This window comes from Acomys minous (genome assembly GCF_964271855.1).
Source record: "Acomys minous genome assembly, chromosome: 6".
In the NCBI taxonomy this organism is placed as follows: Eukaryota; Metazoa; Chordata; class Mammalia; order Rodentia; family Muridae; genus Acomys; species Acomys minous.
The window spans coordinates 61,341,686-61,362,979 of record NC_140487.1 but is presented as its reverse complement, the minus strand read 5'-3'; the positions used below and the strand labels follow the sequence as shown (position 1 = coordinate 61,362,979).

At 44.8% G+C, this 21,294-nt stretch overlaps 1 protein-coding gene and 1 long non-coding RNA gene across 3 annotated transcripts in view; one reads left to right on the top strand and one right to left on the bottom strand.

Moving 5' to 3' along the window:
- Positions 1-17,559, bottom strand: part of LOC311600918 — a 47,761-nt gene extending 30,202 nt beyond the window's left edge. The window contains exons 1-2 of the long non-coding RNA XR_014780411.1: positions 17,230-17,559; positions 12,891-13,091 (exon numbers count right to left, since the gene is read on the bottom strand). This is a non-coding gene — a long non-coding RNA (uncharacterized lncRNA). The remainder of the gene's footprint in view (positions 1-12,890; positions 13,092-17,229) is intronic.
- The window catches only part of CNTNAP2 (contactin associated protein 2), a 2,010,562-nt gene that overhangs the window by 1,963,677 nt on the left and 25,591 nt on the right, over positions 1-21,294 (top strand). For both annotated transcript variants that reach the window (XM_084788077.1, XM_084788078.1), the window contains one exon: positions 15,638-15,877. In XM_084788077.1, coding sequence (XP_084644203.1) covers positions 15,638-15,877 — 240 coding nt within the window. The remainder of the gene's footprint in view (positions 1-15,637; positions 15,878-21,294) is intronic.

The window sequence follows — 21,294 nt, the reverse complement described above, 5'->3', positions numbered from 1 at the left end:
AAGTTTGTGCTTTTCCCATTTCTCTCAGTCCCTGACCTTTCCAGTCACTCTCATAAAATTGTAGCCTGGAGGGCCTGGAAGTTAAGTGCATCTTATAAAAACGCCATGTGCCTTTCAATTTGCCAAGCTTTCTGTAGCCCATGAACTTCTGAGAGGAATGGCCACTGGGTAGGTCATCGTCAGAACAAGTAGCAGACCTGGAAACGCTTGGCCCTGCTCAGATCATCTTGCCAGTGACTGGCTCCTGAGAGCTGGTGCCCCTTGGCTGACTTCCAGCTTAATCAAGGGCCTCGAGGTAAATAGGGAAGCACTAAAGACCCCCTAAGAAAGCTCCTGTGTTTAGTGTCTATTAGCAGGCAGTGTCTTTTATTATATTATGTTTTCCTGATCTTGTATTTCCCTGACACTTTATCAATAGCCCCTTCAATTTATCAAGCCCTAGACAAAGCGAGGTTTTATATGTTCATGTATAAAGTCGCCACTGAGTCCCTAGCTTTCCTTCCATCCCCCTGCATCAGGCTCAGTCAGACCCCCTTCCCCCAAGGTGGCTATAATAGTTTGATCTTCCACTTTCTATATGTAATATATGTAATATATATGTAATAGATCTCATTTGCCAATGCTCGGTGGCTCTAACTTATACACATCCTTGGCTTTTTTTTGCCCCTGCTTGAAATTTCTTTACTTTCCACCACAGTTTACAATTTTGAGCAATGTTTCAGTGTTTACCGGGTCTAATGCAAACTTCCTTGAAACGTGAGTTCTGCCCACTACATATCCTAAGAGTCCGCTCATCTTTATCCAGGACTATCCTCAACTTATAGCACTTAAGGGTACCTAGAACCTGAACCTGTCCATCACTTTTTGCCACCCACCCCCAAGCCATGGCTTTTATCTTGTTATGCCTGGATTAATGTTTACCTTGACTGCCAGATCGCCAAGGGGAATGGAGGTTACCTGTTAATGCTTTACAGCGCCAACCAAGCATAAGACCTTTTATCTAGAAAGTATTAATTAGTAAAGGCTCCTTATTTCAATGCAGTGTTTGTACACATACCAGCCATGAGTAAATGTGCACATGAAATCCAGATTCTGTAACTGATATGTTTGTATGTACAAGCAGAAAATGCACAGACAAGAAGGATATACATACATACATACATACATACATACATACATACATACATTCATACACACACATACACATACACACTTTAGTGGCCAGGTTCTAAAACCACATGTACTTTGTAGCAATTAGAAAAAACTATGAGGCCTTCCCTGAGAAATAGTCATCTGTCCTGTGGACTCCCCACTGCTCAGAGAGGCTGGAGGGAAGCTTGTGACTCAGCTTGGGTAGTCAGGATAAAACCAGAGGCTGAATGGTGGCAGCAATGGCTCTTGGGAGCGGGGCTGACTAGCCTGCCTCTCCTGCCTTCAGGAGCCTCCACTGAGGATATTGCATTTATGCTATGTCATCCTTGCTGGACGGAGCTGGTACTTGTGTTTGCCCCATTATGGGCTCCATACTTTGACATTCTGCAAACAGAACTGCCCTCCTCCCTGAGGCACGTCTCTTAGCTTCGTGTTCTTCGCTGTCACCGTGTGACCAGGAATGCAGAGGGATAGAGGGTGAGGAAATGGAGCTTCTCCAGGCATGTTTCCTGGGTAAAATGACTAGAAGCACCTGCTTCACAGAGAAGCCACAAGAGCACAGGAAGTCCCTATGAGTCCCTTAGCGCCGCTGGCTCCTTAGCAGTGTTCAAGGTCATTGAAACTTAAGAGAGGCGACAGTAGGTCTCTGTCTTTTGATTCTTCTCTCCTGGAAAGAAAGGATTCAGTGGAGACACACAGTTGGTTGTTTTTAGCAAAGCAAATACTGGGGCAGGTTGTCCCAAAAGAAAAGTAGCAGCCCAGGGGGTTCTATGTTGTGGACTTGAGAGATGGTTTGTGTGTATTCATGAGGTGGGTGGTGTATTATAACGAAGTCTGGGTCTTACAATAGGAATGCCAGATCTTGCGATGCCAGTGAGCTGAAGCAGGAATTTAATCGAATTGTTGAGTTGTACATTCTTTATTCAGAGATCCAGCAATGGAGAAGGTAGCACGTTAAGACCCTCAAAATTCCCTTCCAGCTATGGCTGACCATCAGATTATAGAAGGAGAAAACAAGGAGGAACAAAGTCATTCTGGAACTCGATTGCCGTCTGCTCAGGTGTCAGCCACTGAGACCTGTGAGGTCTGTGCCTCTCTTGTCATCGTCCCTCACACGTCCCCGTCCTCCCCCCCCCCCCGCCACACACACGGGGACCCCCCCCCGCCACACACACACCCCAACTATGACTGTCTGGCCTTAGACAGTTCTTTAAACACAGAGTCCGCTTAGTTTCTGTTGGTATCCACCTGTACCCAACCAGGAGCATCTGGGCTAGGGCAGGTGTTTAACTCAGAACAAACAAACGTGTGTGTGTGTGTGTGTGTGTGTGTGTGTGTGTGTGTGTGTGTACAATATGGAGTAAAAGTCTTTTTATAAAATAGGATACAACAGTGCCCCTGTCCATTTCTCCTGTCCTCTACTGTTTTAAGAATGCAAATTCTTCATTAATGTGCATGTGCGACAATTACAAAAATACCCTGGTGCCTTAATTTTTATGTAGCCGAGATAACATTGGTTTGGGATTGCTGCTTCCTCTTGTCACTAAGGCCTAGAGTTCAGTAGCATAGTTTTTCTACCTTGTCTACATAAGATAGGGACAATGTAGAAATGTAACATTGGGCCCTTTGTTATTGTTACCATCATCATCATTGTTGGTGTATGCATGCTGCGTGTGGTGTGCATGCGTGTGTGTGTGTGTATATGTGTGTGTGTCTGCGTGTGTACATGTCAGCACGTGTGCATGTGCTGTGGCTCACATATGGTTAGGAGACAACTTTCAGGAGTTCTGCCTCTGTGGGTTTCTGGGACAAAACTCTGGTTATCAGGCTTGCGCACAGCAAGCACTTCTTCCAAAACTTTGAGCTACTTTGCTGGACTAGGCCCTTAAAAAAAATAAATACAAGCTCCAGACCTACTTTCTAATTGTCTTCATAAGAAAATAATATTCTCAGTCAAACCCTAAGCCATCAAGCAAAGCTACCAAATATATATATGGCAAGGCCAGCATATCCATTAAAGAAGCACAGCACCTAGATCCCACCATGCTTTTAGGGCTCCTCAAAAAGAGCTATTAATTTATTTTAAAGCAAAAGGAAAACATAATGAATGAATCATTTTTAGCATATGATATCATTCATCTTTATACTAACTATTATACCTATATATCTAAATATCATATCATATAGATAAAGCGAACACACAGGCAGGAACTGTGAAAGTACACATGGCCAGACACCGGGTCTCATTTGCTTAAGAAAGGATCCTCGCCGGCCAGATAATTCCACCAGAACATGAAAGCATTCATGCCAAAAGGACTATATCTCAATCATGAGGGCAGAAGCGTCTATACCAGGTAGATACCTTTCCCAATCTACCTAAAGTTCAGGGAACATTTTGGAAGAGAAACTAATGCACTTGCCCCCTCTAATGCTCTAATGCTCTAATGCCCTCTGGTGTCCTGGGAAACAAGGCACACAGCAGGACACCTTGGGGAATGAGGCCCAGTGCTGAGAAACACACACACACACACACACACACACACCGAATTGCCTGCAAGGTGCCGCAGCCACTACAATTTGCACCTTTCCTAAGTGGAGACAGAAGAGCTGTCAACGTGCACCGACAGCTCGGAGAGGAGAGATAATGACAGGACCAGAGAAAGTGCCCCACTGGGGAAATAAGCAGTCAGCCAGCTCCGTGGGAGCCGGAAATGAAGGCCTCCAAGGGAGAATCTGCAAAATGAGCGAAGTGAAAACCCACAGACCCCAAAATCACCCCTGGAAAAGACTCCATTTAGGTAAATTAGAGAGGGCTGCGGGTTCACTGTCTGGCTCAGCGCAGCGTTTGTTCTTCTTTGTCTCTTTACTTTGAGTAGTTCTGACTAGCTCCCCAAGGCACCATTAACAATCTTCAGGGGGACAGACCCTCAGTTACCCTGCATTGTCTGGAAGCTGGGGTGATGGCACCAACTGAGTTAGCTATCAAATGTTAATAAAGGGAAGTGGGGAATGGAGCACAATTGGTCGTGTGCTAGCCGAGCATGGATGAAGCTGAGTCAAATCCCTCCCACTACATAAAAAGGGAGCGTGACACACACCTGAAATCCTAGGATTGGGGAGATGTAGACAGAAGGGTCAAAAGTTCAAGGTCATCCTTTGCTCCATAGAAAGCTGGAGGCCAGCCAGGACTATCAGAGGCCCTGCCTCAAAATATAGAAGTAGAAACCAGGCAGTGGTGGCGCATGCCTTTAATCCCAGCACTCGGGAGGTAGAGGCAGGTGGATCGCTCTGAGTTCGAGTCCAGCCTGGTCTACAAAGTGAGTCCAGGACAGCCAAAGCTACACAGAGAAACCCTGTCTTGAAAAACCAAAGAGATAGATAGATAGATGGATAGATAGATAGATAGATAGATAGATAGATAGATAGATAGATAGATAGATAGATAGGCTGGAGAGATAGCTTTGCAGTTATAAGCATCTGCCACTCATCCAGGAGACTGATATGGGGTTCCCAGCACCCACGTTAGGCAGCTCACAGCCAGAACTCCAGCACCAGGAAATCCAATGTCTTCTTCTGGCCTCCACAGGCAGCACCCCCATGCATATACATGCACAGACACTCACAAACACACATGTGCTCATACAGTCACAGACAAATGTACACACACGCGCACACACATTAATAATAAAAACAAAATAAAGTTAAATACCATAAATAATAATAAGTAAATATAAAAATCTGGTAGCACGCCTCTAAGTCTTTTTTGAGAGCCTACAACTTAGATTCTCAAGAGAAAGATGTAATCAAAACAGTTGGCTTCAGATCCACCCAATGTACGGCATCTCACATTTCATATAAGCCCCCTTAGGAGTCTCTGTTTAGTCAGAATCTGAGAGGATAGGACGTCCAAGGCTCTCCTGGCTCCCTCAGTCTTCGGTGGTGTCTCTTGGTGGCTGTACTCCTCCGCAAAGTGAGCTCTGCTGGTAGGTTGGTACAGCCTAAGTGTCCCCTCCTTTAACTCCGTCCTCACAAAGCAGCAGGAGCAGGGGGACCCTTGAGCCAAGGTCCTCAATTCCTCACACTCAGCGTTTGAAGGCCACTCAACTCACCTCATGATCGTGTGTGTGTGTGTGTGTGTGTGTGTGTGTGTGTGTGTGTGTGTGTGAAGATTTAGATAAAGGGCTGCTGAGTCCAGGATGAAGAGTGAAGTCAAGAAGCCTGCCCCTTCCTCACCACGCCTCTTGGAGCTGGGGTCTGAGGACTTGCCTTTCCCTTCAGATGGTCCATCCCACCCCCATCCCTAAGGTCCTCACCATCAATGATACCCATCCTGTCCATGCCTAACTTCCTGAGCTGCTGCTGGATGCCCCTCCCGTGGGGAGCCTGATCTTATATTTACTCTCTGGGCTCCTATTCCGTTGCCTGTCCTTAGATAAAGGACAGCTTCCCAGACCAGCTCTACACCCTGAATCTTCCCACAGCCATTTTAAAATTGATTGCAGATACCATGTGCTTCCTGTAACATTATGCAACATTCCCTTCACAAATGTTGATTTACCTCAGAAAGGATACTAACAATAGACCAAAGAAATTTTTATCCAAGCTTAGCTTTGTAAACCAATGAAATGTTGGGATTATTTATAGGAGCTTGGGTCAGTCAAAGGCAGCTCCATCATCAGAAATCCATCCTAGTGTAAGCGATATGTCATGAAGGCTATAGCTCTGGTATTGTCTGCACAACTTGCAGCAACTCTACCAAAGAGAATCTCCTGCCCCAGCAATTATTCACTGCATGTATAACCGTGAAGAGAGGGTCTTATGACTCTTGTTTTCTGAGCTTCTTAAGCCTGTGTGTTTCCTGAGCTTTCTGAGCCTTGTGTGTTTCTTGAGCTTCTTGGGCCTTGTATGTTGCGTGACCTTCCTGATGCCTGTATGATTCGTGTGTGTCCTTGGCTTTGTATGCTTCATGAGCCTCCTGAATCTTGTGTGTTGCATGAGCCTTTGAGGATTCCCTCTTTTTTTTTTCTAGGGAGGAAATGTTTCTCTTCAGAGGAAACACCTGCCCACTGAGCCTTCTTTTCTCTAAGCTGAGAGTCTATGGGTCCTTCTGCTCTCTTCATCTGTTCAAATCTAAGGACAGGCCAGTACACACACACACACACTAGCTAATCACTGTAGTTATGCCCAATGATCTCTTAGCCTGAACTAAACACACCCCTGTGTTTAGTTCTATCCCATCTATGGGAGAGCTTTAAAACTTGATTTCCAAATTAGAATCTAAAACCCATTCTTTTTTTTTTTTTTTTTTTTTTTTTTTTTTTGATTCAGCAAAATCTTACTCTTAACTCCCAAACTACTTAAAATTAATTGAATACCCTTCTCTCGGGGTGACAAAGTTTGCATGTCATTATCAGATGTATCATACAGTTTTGTGATAGCACTGTAAATGGTATATTGTTTTCAAGTATTAACAATTAGGTATTCATTTCATCTAGGCTTTATCTAGTTAGATATAAGCCATCATTTCGGCCTTTTAATATCCTTTTAGTATATGCTCACTTTGTTTTCTGTATAGTCACCTCTTTCTACTAAACACCATATGACACACTGACCGGTGGACTGTTGATATTAGTCTGTTTGGATTACTATTGCTGTGATAAAATAACATGACCAAAGCTACCCTCCCCTATCATCTGACCCCACCCCACCCCCGGCAGCTTATCGAGTGTCCCCTGGACCACCTGCATCCTTTTCCTTTGTGGCGTGGCAAGGCTGCCCAGCCAGGAGGGAGTAATCAATGAGTGAGCACCAGAGTCCATGTCAGAGCTAGCCCCTACTCCTCATATTATGGGACCCACAAGGAGACTGTGCTGCCTTTCAACTACATCTGATCAGGAGGTCTAGGTCCTCACCAAGCATGGTCCTTGGTTGGTGCATCAGTCTCTGCAGCTCCCGCCACCCACAGGCTCAGATTTGTTGGTTCTATTGGTCTCCTTGTGGAGCTCCTTCTATCCCCCAAACTCTTCCATAACACTCCCTGTGCCCCACCTCAAAGTTTGGCTGTGAGTCTCAGCATCTGCTTCGACCCCCTGCTGGATAGAGTCTTTTAGAGGACCTCTATGTCCCTTCTTGTTCCTTAACTGCTTCTGGTGTCTATTCTATTTGCCCTTCTGAATGAGAATTAAGCATCCTCCCTAAGGTCCTCCTTGTTATTTAGCTTCTTTAAGTCTGTGTGTTGTACTGTGGCTATCCTGTATTATGTGGGTCATATGTACTTATAAGTGAATATATATACCATGCATGTCTTTCTGGATCTGGGTTACCTCATTAAGGAGGATCTTTTCTAGTTCCATCCATTTGCCTGCAAATTTCAAGATTTTCTTGTTTTTAATAGCTAAGTAATATCCCATTGTGTAAATGTACCAGTTTCTTTATCCATTCTTCAGTTGAGGGACATCTAGGTTGTTTCCAGAATCTGGGTATTATGAATAAAACTGCTATGAACATAATTGAACAAAGGTCCTTGTTGTATAGTGGAGCATCTTTCAGTTATATGTTCAGAAATGGTATAGCTGGGTCTTGAGGTAGAAATAGTCCCAATTTTCTGAGAAAGTACCAGATTTATTTCCAAAGTGGTTGTACAAGTTTGCACTCTTACCAGCAATGGAGGAGTGTTCCCCTTTCTCTACATCCTCACCAAGATGTGCTGTCACTTGAGTTTTTGATCTTAGCCATTCTGACAAGCGTAAGGTGGAATCTCAATGTTGTTTTGATTTGCATTTCCCTGATGACTAGGGATGTTGAACAGCCTACATTCTTATAGAACCCAGGACCAATAGTCCAGGAATTACCCCACCCACAAAAGACTGGGCCCTCCCACATCAATCACTAATTTAAAAATATTCTGCAGGCATGCCTCTAGCCAACCTTATGAAGGCATTTTCTTAATTGGGGTCCCTCCTCCCAGATAACTAACTCTACCTGGTGTTGAGTTGAATTAGTCAGCACAATATTTTACCCAAACCAATAGCTAAATGTAGTTTGGATTTATATCACTAAAATGTTCCATTGGAGACAATGTCCATCCATCAAACAAACTCTACCCACTGTTCACACTCTAAATACACATAGCTTTAAAATACTGCTTATACTATTGCATGCCTGACTACAAGAATGTCTTAAGAGATATCACAGAATTCTTTGCTGGAATTTAGGTTCTCTGTCAGAATCCCTTAAATAGTAGACTCTTATCACAATCTGGAAAATGAACAAATTGATTCAGAATCAGAGAAAATTGCAATGTGGGGAAAAATATATCTTTATGTCCCCAAAGCCTTGCTTGTCCATCTCTTGGTCCCACTCTTTAAAGGTGTCCGAAGTGGTAGGTATTGTGATGTCTCAAGTGTTTAAACTTTGTCTTCAGAGCAGAAGACAATATTCCAAAATTTGAATTCTTTCTTGTGTTCATTAGCTGGGAAGGAGACTGAGGGGGAAAGATCCATCTTTCTGACTTGTGGCCTTCATGACACCCTGTGTCTGGTGTCTAGAAGCATCTACAGAGTCATACTTCCTGTGAGCTGCAATGGTTTTGATGCTGAGTAATAACAACTATATTATACTATTAATCATAATAAGCCTTTTATTCTCAGGCTAGATTTTAGGGATAGAAATGACAATTTCCATTTACTTAATGTCCATGATGCTCAGGAACCATGATAAATGGAAACAAATAAAAATGTCATCCTTAACATTTTTGCAAGCCAGAACATTTTGACAGGAAGGCATCTCTTTTCTCTACTGTTGTCTTTAGAAAGCAAACACAGTCAATTTTGTCTCATTAATCCTTAGACAAAGACCCACACGTTAACATGCAGCAGACACTGAAACAGAAACACAGATTCTGCTTTTCCAGCATCCTGCCTCTTCCTCAGTCCAGCTAACGCGGGTTATAGGTCAACAGCCATTTAAATCACACCTGCGTATTTTAGACCTGCCTTCCTTTGTAAGAGAGCAAAGCCTCTAATAATGACAATGAGATTTCATTAGTGTCTTTCTTATGGGATTACTAAAATGTCACGGCACATAATGGCAAAGATCAATTATGTATAAGGATTTAATTCTGGTCATGCTTTTCTGAGAGCCAGTGGGGGCCCCTAAGACAGTGATGGTGCATCTTGTCAGAGCGGATGCCTGACACCACCTAGCAGCCCGCATGCCCCGCCCCGCTTACTGCTTATCATTTGATTGCATTAGCCCTGAAGGAGGGGGCTCATTTGATTGTATTTTGCTCTTTTGGCTTAATGGTTTTGGCTCCAGGGTGTGGGGGAGGAGACTTGGCTGTTCCTTCCACTGACCCAACCAAGGTCCTGTCCACACATCTATAGACAAATGAGGCTAAAATGTGAAAACGGTATGCTGCCTGATGAACTCGTGTACAGCTCTTCTCTCAGGGGACCAGATGCTGAGCCCTGACATTAGCATCAGCTCTTAGAATGGTCTGGGTGAGCAGCATCCTTCCTATGACTGGAAATGGGACTCAGGGGACAACTCTCCAATCTCATTTCAGTATGATTTTACAGGGACTATGTTAACCTCCCCTTGGTCAATGATCTCAGGCCTGCGTCCCGCTTACTCTGCCACGTACCATAAAACTCAGAGCCTTAATCCAGAGGCCTGTGGAAGGTGGTGATAGCACACAGCACTGATCCACAGGTGTTGACACCAATGCAGTACAGTTTTGTAAAAGACAAGACCATCTTCAGTGAGATAGCCCGATTTCCAGGTGATGCTACCTGGATTGGTGATGCTATGCTGATTTGTTGCCTCCCTGCCCTTTTTCAAGGCCATGTTCCCCCTCTCTGTACCTTATGAAGCCAACAAACCTTGGCCATAGTGTGTTGGGTAGAACCTAAATTCCCCAGTACTTGATCCCCACACAGCCAAACCCCCAGTGACAAGTATTTGATTTATGTATGTTTTGTTACGTTTACGTCCATTATCACTAAGTAATTATTTTATGGAAGACATTTAGAGCCTTTGGGGAACATAGAGCTATGACATTCAGTTCTTGGTCACAAGAAGCTTTATTTTGCACCTGGCCCATGCAAGAGGAAAAGAACATGCCCAGGCCAAGTGGGTAGAAGGGAGAGAGTCTTGGATGAAGTCATTACAAACTCCCTTTCTGAAAGACCAGAGCCTGTGCTGCACCAAAGTAATGGGCTATGACAGGTACTGAATGTGGACAGCAGAGGGAGGATGGAGTCCATAGAATAGAATAGAATAGAATAGAATAGAATAGAATAGAATAGAATAGAATAGAATAGAACAGAACAGAACAGAACAGAACAGAGGCTCCTAAACCTGATAGAGGGAAGCAAGTTCCTCTCCAGAAATGGCCCCCCAAGGCATGTGAGGAGCCATGTAATAATTTTAACCAGTTTCAGTCATATCGTTACTATTTCTGATGACCTCCTTGGCTATTAATTGTTCATATTTTCCTTTAAATAGGACCACCATTTTTATTTAAATATGTTGCTAACTGTTGGAGAGTTTTGTAAGCCACCATGAAATGGAATACTAGTGCTGCTTGCTGTCCCTGTTGGGATAATGGTAAAAGTACAGACTATTGGTACCACGGTCTTCCATAGTATACAGGTCTGAGGTCCATTCTCTGTTAGAAAGAAAACAGTATTCATTGTTAGTGGTATGGTGAGGACAGCCTGGACCTGGGACTTTCTTTTTGAAAATCTGACAGTAACTGAGAAGGGACCAACATCTTCACTGCATAATTAGATGCAGTATCAATTCCCAGCCTGCGAATTAGCTAAAATCACTCTGGTGTTACCAGTGGGACACATCCCACCCTAGATCGGAGGGAGGAACAGACAGCTCTTCCTACGGCTTCTGTGGGACAATCGTGAACCCCATTAGGGCTGTTCACAGAGACAGCCTTCTCTCTGGGTGCCACAGAGCCTAAGAAGGGCAACTTTCACAGAGGCTTCCATAGACAGGATGTCACAGTAGATATTTACCAAAAGTCAGTCTCACTGTCACAGTAAGATATCTCAGCTCTGGTCCATATTTTAAAAAGTAAATAATTAAATGTTGTTTCTCATATAATCACATCCTTCCCACCAAAGGATATAGGAAATTTAAAAGTCTAAAAGCTAATACCATTGTGCAGTGAGTAGATCCAAGAAAGAATGTGTGAGTGAATTAAAACTCCTTAAAGGAAAAGAAGTTTTTGCTGTGAAAATAGCATCTAAATGTCCCTGGGACAGGTGCTCATGCGTGTCCCTGAGCTTCCAGCACATTCTATTGTGTATGGAGCTGCTTTTCTTTCCCTGTGTTTTCTATTCCGGTCCCGATTCTCTTTTCACTTCTGGTGACCATCCTGCCTGTCACTGGTATTCAGTGACTGAGTGACAGACAGCACAGAATGTGGGCTAATGCACACTAAGGCACCTGCTGCCTCCCCAGAGGATCCCGCAAGCGTTTCCTTGCCCTTAAAGTTTCAAGAAGAACTGCACTGATATTGTAAGTGGACCTATACTCCATATCCCACACCGCTGTAAATATAAGAAATGAAAAGACTAATTGTATTTTGGCAATTAAATTCCAAAAGTGACTTGCTGCATTTCTCACCTGCATTCTGTAAAGCAGATTTTCCCTAGGAATGCATTAGGCAAGGCATCTCCAGGCACAAAAGAGCATTTTGCCATGACTGATATTTTCATGTGTGATCCTAGTATGAGATGACTGATAGATTTTACAGATTAACATAATTTCACTGTAACAAACTCAGATGTACTAAATTAACAGATATCATGTACTATCTAATATTACTGAGAAATATGGGATCTTGTGGGGCATGATGGAACATAGTTGTATTCTCAGCATGTGGCTGAGAGAGGGGAAAGTGAGTTAAGGCCAGCCCTGGCTACATAGTGAGACTACATCAAAAACAAAACAAAAACTACTAAGGTCACACGGTCACACATACACACACACACACACACACACACACACACATACACATACACGCATGCATGCATCTAGAAGTTTGTTTCAGACAGCATTTTCAGAACTTACTAGAGCTGTCAGAAAAGTCAGAGCCATAAGCTTCGACATCAGCTCACCTTGTTTTTTGAAAATCACATTGTTGACTTGAGTGCTAATGAAGTTTTTAAAGCAGTTTTCAAAGCCATCGGTTTTGGTTTGGTTTTGTTTGTTGGTTTTTTGTAAGCCTCGACATGCCATTTCTAGGAAGCCTCTGACTAAAGAAGGAAGGTAGTTAATACAACATAAATCAGTCTTCTGTGGCTACAGCAAATGCCTGGGGTACTCACTGTAGGAGGAGAGCCTTAAGTTGGCTCATAGTGGCAGAGGTTTCAGTATACTGTCACTTGACCCTGTCACATTGGACCTGCAGTAACAGCAAATCATGATGGATCACATGATGGAGAAAGCCTTTTCATCCTGTGGTGGCCAAGAAGGGGGATGTGGAGATGTAGGGGGATGACAGTACCCAATATCTCTTCAAGGACACCTCCCCAATGACCTGACTTCTGCCTGAAGGTCCCCTTTCCTCACAACAGTGCTGCAGGTTAGGGACCATGCTCTTTAACACACAGGCCTTTCGAGTACATTCTAGATACAAACTAGCAGAGCGGTGCAGGAAGATTTGCTAAGAAACCGTGTCAGAACAGCTCAGCATAGAACCCCACCAACGGTCTAACCTTGGAACATAGCGGCGCTACAGCTCTTTGAGAATAAAGGAGGCATCTCTTGGTCCAGACAGGCTTGACCCAGGGACCAGGCTGTCGGACCATCAGTAATCACCAAATGTCAATCTCAGACAGCGTCCCTCCAGTTCTTTATCTCGTGTCAATGAGGAATAAAGATGTGGTCAAAGAAGAAATCAGCAAAGCCAAGCAGACCTATTAAGAAAAAGTGATAAATTAATAAAAAAAAATAAACTTGGAAAAAAAACAAACAAAAAGAAAAAGTGAGAAGTTAAGGAAGATGCTCGAAGAAGGAAAGGTAGGCTTCTGCAGAGAAGGAAGACCACAGGGCTACCCTGTAGGAGCTTCTTCAGCAATGGCAGAAGCTGGACAGAGGGTGGGGTGGTTTCCATGGAGACTGGTCAGTTCTCTGGGCATATCATAGGCTGAGACAATGGGGGACCTAATGTTCATTCAGTTAGCGCAGAGGTCTTGTGATGAAGCTCCCCTCTGCTCATCTCTTCCTTGCTCTGGTAACTACCAACCTTGGTTCATCTGCTGGCTGCTAGTCCTGACCAGCACTGCCAGTTGCTGAGCTTGAAAATATTGTTAGTCCCAGACCTTGGGTGCTGTCTTAACAGCTATTAAATAACCCGTGCTCTTTGTTTTTGTCTTTATGCGGCCAGCTTGTAGTTTTATCATGGGGCTTCTCCCGTTAATGCCTATAAGAAGGTTAACTCCTGCTTCAGCCTGTTGTTGGTTTTATCGATTGGCCCAGGGTAGAGTTATTGGGTCCTAAAGAGTCAGGAGTGTCCACTGCCCACTCAGAGGAGCTGCCCCTCACAAAGTAGAGTCCTGAGAAAAGAGCCAAGTCAACCAACCAGATTTGAAATATTTGGATTTGAAAATCTTTCAATCACCATTCAGAGAAGACAAAAAATGGAGCTTTGGAAATTTCTCTAATCTCCAAGAAAAGAAAAAAGTTGAAGGAATGAGTGAAAGAGTCCCAGAGAAAAGGGAAACCTGCAGGGAGAACATCTCTACCGTCAGCCCCAAACCTCCTGCCCATATGGCTGACACACCCTCGGTGTTCACTATACTCAGCCTTTGCTGCCGCTGTACCTTTAACGATATCTGAAGCCTACTTCTTGGCTCCTTCCACCTACTAGGGTGTGGTGTCTGGGGCTATGACTTTAAGATGGTTAAATGGAGAGCCCTCTGATTCAGAGCTTTCAAACTGTTCCTTTTGGGTTGTGTGGTAGGGAAACCCGCCTCCCTACAGTTTAAGGAACTGTCAAGCCAGGTGTGATGGCTTGTACTTTTAATCCCAATATTTAGGAGGCCAAAGAGGAAAGTCCAGAATATCTTAGACTACATAGTAAGTTTCAAACCATCATGGACTAGAATTTAAAAGGAAAAAGTTCCCTACTCCCTGCTTAGATCTCTATGAAACAAACCAAAACCAATTCTTTGTTGGCAGTCTCAGCTCAGGCATGGGATAAGGGACAAAGAGAGAGCCAGCAGGGAGGGTGGTCCACAGCATGACCTGACCTCAGCTGTAAGGCAAAAAAAAAGAATCTGCAGCCAGAGGGCTTTCTGGGATCCGAGGATGGGGGCGTTTCAGACCAACACCTGCCCAGAACAGTTGCTACACTGTCTCTGAGTTATCTTCCTAATGCATTCCCCACAAAAACCCTCTGAAGTTTTGCTTTGTCAACTTAAATGAAAACATTCAAATGTGGCCTTCCAGGCCCTACCTGGTCTAGCATGGAGCTCCATCCCCAGCAGATCCCTGAACATAACATGACCAGCCTGGAATTCTTTTCCTTTCAACCTCCGCGGCTCCTGCTGCTGCTGCAGCCCCCAACTGAACTGCTTCTCTGGTTCACCAAGCACTTTGATGCTGTGACCAAATACAGCATTTGTTTTTCAGATCAAAAGTCTTTCTGGTTTGAGACGTGGGGTCAGAAGATCCCAAGCACTTAGAGATTCCATCTATTGGTTTCTAAACACAAAGATAGGAAGCCAGGAAGATGTTCTCTGAGTTGACTGATAACAGCGGTGAAAGTTACCACACTCGGGTACATTGCAGCTGCCTGCACCAGGCTCACCCTTGAGTTGAGAGTTTACAGGAAGATGTTGATCATGCAAACTGGGGGAAGGTGGTGATTCATAAATGTACCTGAATGTTGTGGCTGAACTTGGACTATTTCCTGACTTTCAAACCCTCCATCAGATACTAATTCCATAAACCTTGGAATTCAAAGCATATTGCTCATTAGAAAGAAAGAAATGCAAAATTCTCAGCTATTCTAAGTCTCTTCCTTCTTCCATTCCATTTCTTTTAAGACTCCTTAAGAAAATAAGCATAAAAGAGAATAGGAGAGCTAAGCAGGGGCCTTTGTCTGATATGTCTAAATTAATCAGAGATCAAGAAAACCAGTCAGATCCTGTGTGTGCTGTTAGCTTCCATGGTAATTCATGTAGCTCCAAGAGGATTGTGAGTTGGTTTTGATGTTGGTTTGTTTTTCTTAAATGCAGTGTTATTTTCACTCTCGCACGTTCTCTAGCAAAGGACGTCATGTTAAAGTTTGTAGCCTTGAGGCACGGGCTACTCTGAACAGTTCATCTCCAAAACCACAACAGCCAAAGCTAGAACCTGCCAAACAGCTCGGGACACAAGCACTCCGGGACGGGCCTGTCTTCCAACAGAACACAGTGAATGGACTTAGGATCTTATTTTCTCTTTCTTTTCTTTCTAGAAACGGGGAAAATTGACCAAGAAATTCACAAATACAACACCCCAGGCTTCACGGGCTGCCTGTCCAGAGTCCAGTTCAACCACATCGCCCCACTGAAGGCAGCCTTGAGACAGACCAACGCCTCGGCCCACGTGCACGTGCAGGGTGAGCTGGTGGAGTCCAACTGTGGGGCCTCCCCACTGACGCTGTCCCCCATGTCTTCGGCCACCGACCCTTGGCACCTAGATCACTTGGATTCAGGTAAAGTCTGGGGCGATCTCGGGCTGGTCGCCTTACTCCTTTTAATGTCACTTTCCTCAGCTGTAGAGCGGGTTGATGGGAAGAGCATGCTGACACTGGTGGTGGAGGATTAAGACACGGCAGGGAGGAGATGATGAGCCATGAGTTCTCAGGGCAATGCTTGGACTATGAAAGGGCAAAAATGTTGTTTCTACTCAAAACCAGAAACAGAGGAGCCAGAGGTAAGTATTCAAGGATGAGGATTCTTCGTTTAGGTTAAGAGATACCTGAACTGCTGTCTGCAGCCTGGCTATAGATGACTTGGCCAAGTCACTGCCTCACTTTCAACCACCTTCCCTCCAAAACAGTACAGATATTCACCTCCCATCAGGACCATAGATTTTTAAATCTGAAAGAGCTACACCTAAGCGTACAAAGCCCAGTCTACTGTCGCACCATCCCAGACACTCCTGGTTTCATCTAAACAGCCAGCCCCTGTGGGTTTGGCCCATTTCTGCAGCTGGTAAGACATGCAGTGAAACCACTGGGCTCAAGGGAAAGTAGTACTGGTAGCAAAATGAATTCGCCAGGAGCTCTCTGTCTCTAATGGAAGCCTGTTCAACTACAGTTTTGCTCTCAGCTCTATCTGGGCTGACTGTGGGCAGCTCAGATAACACACCTAAACCACTGCCTTTTTACCCGGGAGGCAAAGAAGTAGCGGGTAACCATCTTGGTGACCTGCAAAACCAGCAGTCCCCAGTGGGTTTCCAAGCAACTGGGGATGTTAGTGGCCCTTAAGACAGTAAGTGGTCACGAGGCAGGACGACGTGGACGTGAAGCCCATATTCCAACACTGTCAGTGCTTCTAATACCTCAGTTTTTCCATTCATAAAATAGGAACACTAAGTGAGACAATGTGCTTAAAAACCCTAGCACGGGAGCTGGAGAATGCTCCGTGGTTAAGAGCCACTTGCTGCTCTTACTGAAGAGTGGTGGTCAGCTCCCAGCACCCAGGGGTAGCTCACAACCATCTGTAAGTTCAGCTCCAGGGGATCTGAAACCCTCTTCTGGCCTCTGGGGCACCGCACGCATGTGGTGCATATATGTGCCTATTAGAGACACTCGTACACATAAAATAAAAAATGTATTAAAAATCATAACTTGGTATCATCATAGACTCGTGGCAAGCTTGAAAATACTTGGCTGTAACAACATTAATAATCATCATGGTTGTTATGCTAGACAGTTGGCCATAGTTTGAGATACTCATTGAAAGCTTCCAAACCACCACCACCCCCCAACCGAGACACACACACACACACACACACACACACACACACACACACACACGACTCCAGTTTGTAACAACTCACCATGCAATAGTACATACTTGATTGTTTTAGTCATGTTGCAATCCTGTGCCAGTGTTTAGCTTCAGGGCAGCCACCACTGTGGTCATTCTTACTAGGACTGTCCCTGGAAGATTTGTGAAGCTTAGAAGGAATCCAGAATTGTTCTATTATGGGATGGACGGCTGACAGCCTAAGCAGCAGCCCTCTTTGTTCCTCACTTATGGATTCCTGTAACATGATGAGAGCGCCGAGTGCCAAAGCTCCTCATGGCAAAGTCCCTTTTATTCATGTTGAAGGGCACTCAGCAGGCTGGGCTTTCCTCCCGGGCTGGCTTGAACAAAGAAAGCATTTTTTTTTTCCTGCAGAAGGAAGAAAGGGAAGAGGAAAGAGGGAAAGTGTGAGGGGAGAAAGGACACATGTCAGGGCAGCAGAGGGAGCGACAGCCCTCAGATGAAGGCCTGCACAGGGCTGGGTGGACAGCTGGGGAGCTGCCCCTAAACACACAGGTTCTGGGGTGCTGCAGGTATACACTGCAAGCAGAGGCTCCAGGAGGCTGTGAGCATGTGTGGTCTCAGCGCACTGCCAAGAAACTGGATTCAAAAAATATCCAAGCATTTCCTTGGGCCAAGATGAGCTCATATTCACTATGGCTTAATTAGCCAATTGTTTGCTTTTAAGGTCTGTGAAATGTTGTTATAGAGAGCAAACCAGTTTAGTTCATGGATTTAAAGAAAAGTGCTGTATGCATGACAGCTTCCTCCTTCTCATTGATCCATGCTAATGCATACAGTTTAGAAAACATTTCTGTTCCGAGTTCAACGCTCAAATTAAAAATCCTGCATTTCAAGTAGGCACAAAGCTGTAATTGTAGCACTTAGGCAAGAGGATTCCAAGCTCAAGGTCAGCCTGGGTTACATAGCAGGACCCTGTCGGAAAGGAAAGAAGGAAGGAAAAGAAAGGATGGGAGGCAGGCAAAGAAGCCAGCCAGCTGCAACTTACAATCAGCCGTGAACCGTTTCTATAATTGGAGAAATCCTTTTAGTGTTTAACCATTGTTCTTGTGAACTATTAAAAGGAAGAATGGAACGCAGCCTCATATTGTGGGCCAGAAGGCTTATTTAGGTAGCAGGATTCCATCTTTCTTTTGTTTTCTTTTTTCTCTTTCAGTTTTTTGAGACAGGGTTTCTCTATGTGATAGCCCTGGCTGGCCTGGAACTCTTTGAAGACCAGGCTGACCTCGAACTCACAGAGATCCTCTTGAGTGCTTGGATGACAGGCGCATGCTTGCCACCTCACCCAGCTTCAACTTTCTTCTTTTAGGTGAATGAGCACATGAGAGCAGTACAGGGCAAAAGGGAAGAAGAGACAAAGAAACATCAGAGAGGGAGGTCACTTCATAGCAGCCTCCAACAAGACAACACAAGGAGGAAAAGCCTTTCCTCTGCCCGCTTACATTCACTGCTCAGAGGCCTGGGAATTAAAATGACAAAAGATAGAGCAACATGAGAAAGAAGATAAATGCAATTTGTTTGTATACAGGCGCTTTCAAAAAATGTAACTTGGGATGGAGAGATGGCTCAGAGGTTAAGAGCACTGTCTTTTCTTCCAAAGGTCCTGAGTTCAGTTCCAGCCACCACATGGTGGCTCACAACCATCTATAATGAGATCTGGTGCCCTCTTCTGGTGTGCAGGCACACACGTGGGTAGACTACTGTACAAATCAATCAATCAATCTTTTAAAAAAAGAAGAAGAAATGCTGTAAAAAAATTTTAAATACAAGCTGTAACTTAACAAATGGTCAAAATCAAAGGCTTCTAGATTATGTACAAAGGAAGAAAAACAAGTTACAATGGCCTATGTAGAGGGATTTCTAGAACAAATGGGAGATGAGAATAAACTGATAGTGCTTGTCATGCAGGCATGAGAGCGCTCTCTCTCTCCCTCTCTCTCCCTCTCTCTCTCTCCTCTCTCTCTCTCTCTCTCTCTCTCTCTCTCTCTCTCTCTCTCTCTCTCTCTCTCTTCATGACCACAATACTCTCTTGGAAAAAGGAATAGAGAGGGGTTTCTCATAGGTTTACTCTCCATCTTCCTGGGAAGAAAAGATGCCCTAAAATGAGGGAAGTGTGGCTGCCTTGTCTTCCAGAATTCCCCACCTTTTCTCAGGAAGAGAACCTCTCATTAGGCTTCTTTCTGAATCTACTGCACTCTAAATGTTTCCCATTGAAAACTAACTTGTGGAACTCTAATGCTGGCTCATTCAGTAAAATGTGTGCTGTGCAAGCCTGAAGCCCTGAGCTGGGTCCCAGCATCCCTCCCCGATGAAAAGCCAGGTGTGGTGGCATACATCGATAATCTCCAGTGTGAGGAGGTGAAATTAGGATAGTCTCTGTGGCTCACAGGCCAGCCTAGCAGAACCAGTGAGCCCCAGGATTAGTGAGATGCCCAGTCTCAAAAATTAAGATGGAGAGTAACGAAGGAAGACATCTGATGTCAACTTCTGAACCCAGACATACACACACATGGGGGGAAGGGGGGGCTGGAATAAATTTTCTACTAACCCTAGGACTCCCAGTGGATCCTCACACCAGCAGCTGCCCACATCCACCATTCATCATTCTGACTCAAGGGTTTTGAACGGGTTAGATAATCTCCCATGATTGAATAGGGGGAGGAGTCTTGCTGTGCGCTGTTTAGAAAGAGAGCAATAGCATGTGCACAGAAAAAAAAATGTTTCCTTCTATGAATAATGTGAGGGTGGAACTGGCTTCGGGACAGAAAGGAATATAAAGAGAGCACTGGCCATCCCCGGCCTTGCCTGAGACACATATGACTAATTTGTTTCATGGAGGGCCTTGCAAGCCCTTCACTTGAGAGTCTCAGGTCACCTTCCCACCTTGTTAGAGAGGAGGTATCCTACCAGGAAGGACCAAATTAGGCCCGCCATTTTAGCCAGAGTTCCCAGGTGACTTGACACATCTACAAGGAAGTCTGAAAGTGATCGCCCATTGCTGCTGTCCGCCTCTCTGGCACTTTAAAATTACGGAAGTCCCAATGTGGATTCTCCAACACTTCATAATTAAAGCGAATGAGGACAGAATGCCGGTGTCTGTAGGTAAAACCTCCCCCAAGTGGCTCCAGGACACAGCAGGGTTAGGAATCACTTAGCAAATAAGAGGGGGCTCTGTGAGGAGCACTTGAAGGGACATATGGAGATGAGGCTAGAGTTCTGTCAGTGATGGAACACAGGCCTGGTATGGACAACCGCAGGGTTTGATATCCAGCCCCAGGGGGTATGTCTGAGGGCGTTTCCAGAGAGGTTGGATGGAGGAAGGAAAACCCTCCTTGAATGAGAGCAGTACCACCTGGGTGGTCTGGGGTCCTGACTGATAGAAAAGGCGGGAGGGAGCTGAGCACCAGCACTCATCTGCCTCCTGAGCGCAGATGCAGCCTGCCGGCCCCTCATGCTGCACCGCGCCACCAGATCCTTCCAACTTTTCCTCCCTAAAGTTGCTTTCGACAGGCATTTTGCCATAGCAATGAGGAAAGCCACTGTAGCTCTTGGTATGGCTTTTGGACCGCTGTTATCAGATAGGAAAAGCAACCCAGACTGGCTTGTTTTGAGGGGTCACAAAGTAAGAGTTGCTGTGACTCACCTCTCAGAATCACTGGGCCTGGGGGTTTTTCTCTGTCACACTCAGAGATACTTACTTCCTTGGAATGGGATAGGCTTGCCAGTAAGAGATGGTTACAGATGGCCCTGCACAGTCGGTAAAACACAAAAGCAAAACAAACAGCAGAAAGCACGGGTCCGCCCCTTTCTGTGCTAAGGAGCCACTCCAAACTGCGTGGCAAGCTGTTTACGCGCGTTCCCACGGAGCCTTTGGGACTTTGGTCTCATTCATGATATTTGACACACAACGGATTGGACCAAAAGTGTTTCATTCAAAAGATCATTACAACAGGCAGATGCAAGATGCAAGCTTCACTCCCTATGGATCTTCTGGTTACAAGGACAATGACTTCTTTTTTTTTTTAATATTTTATTTAATTTTAATTTATGTGCATGTGTTAGTGTAGGGGTGTCA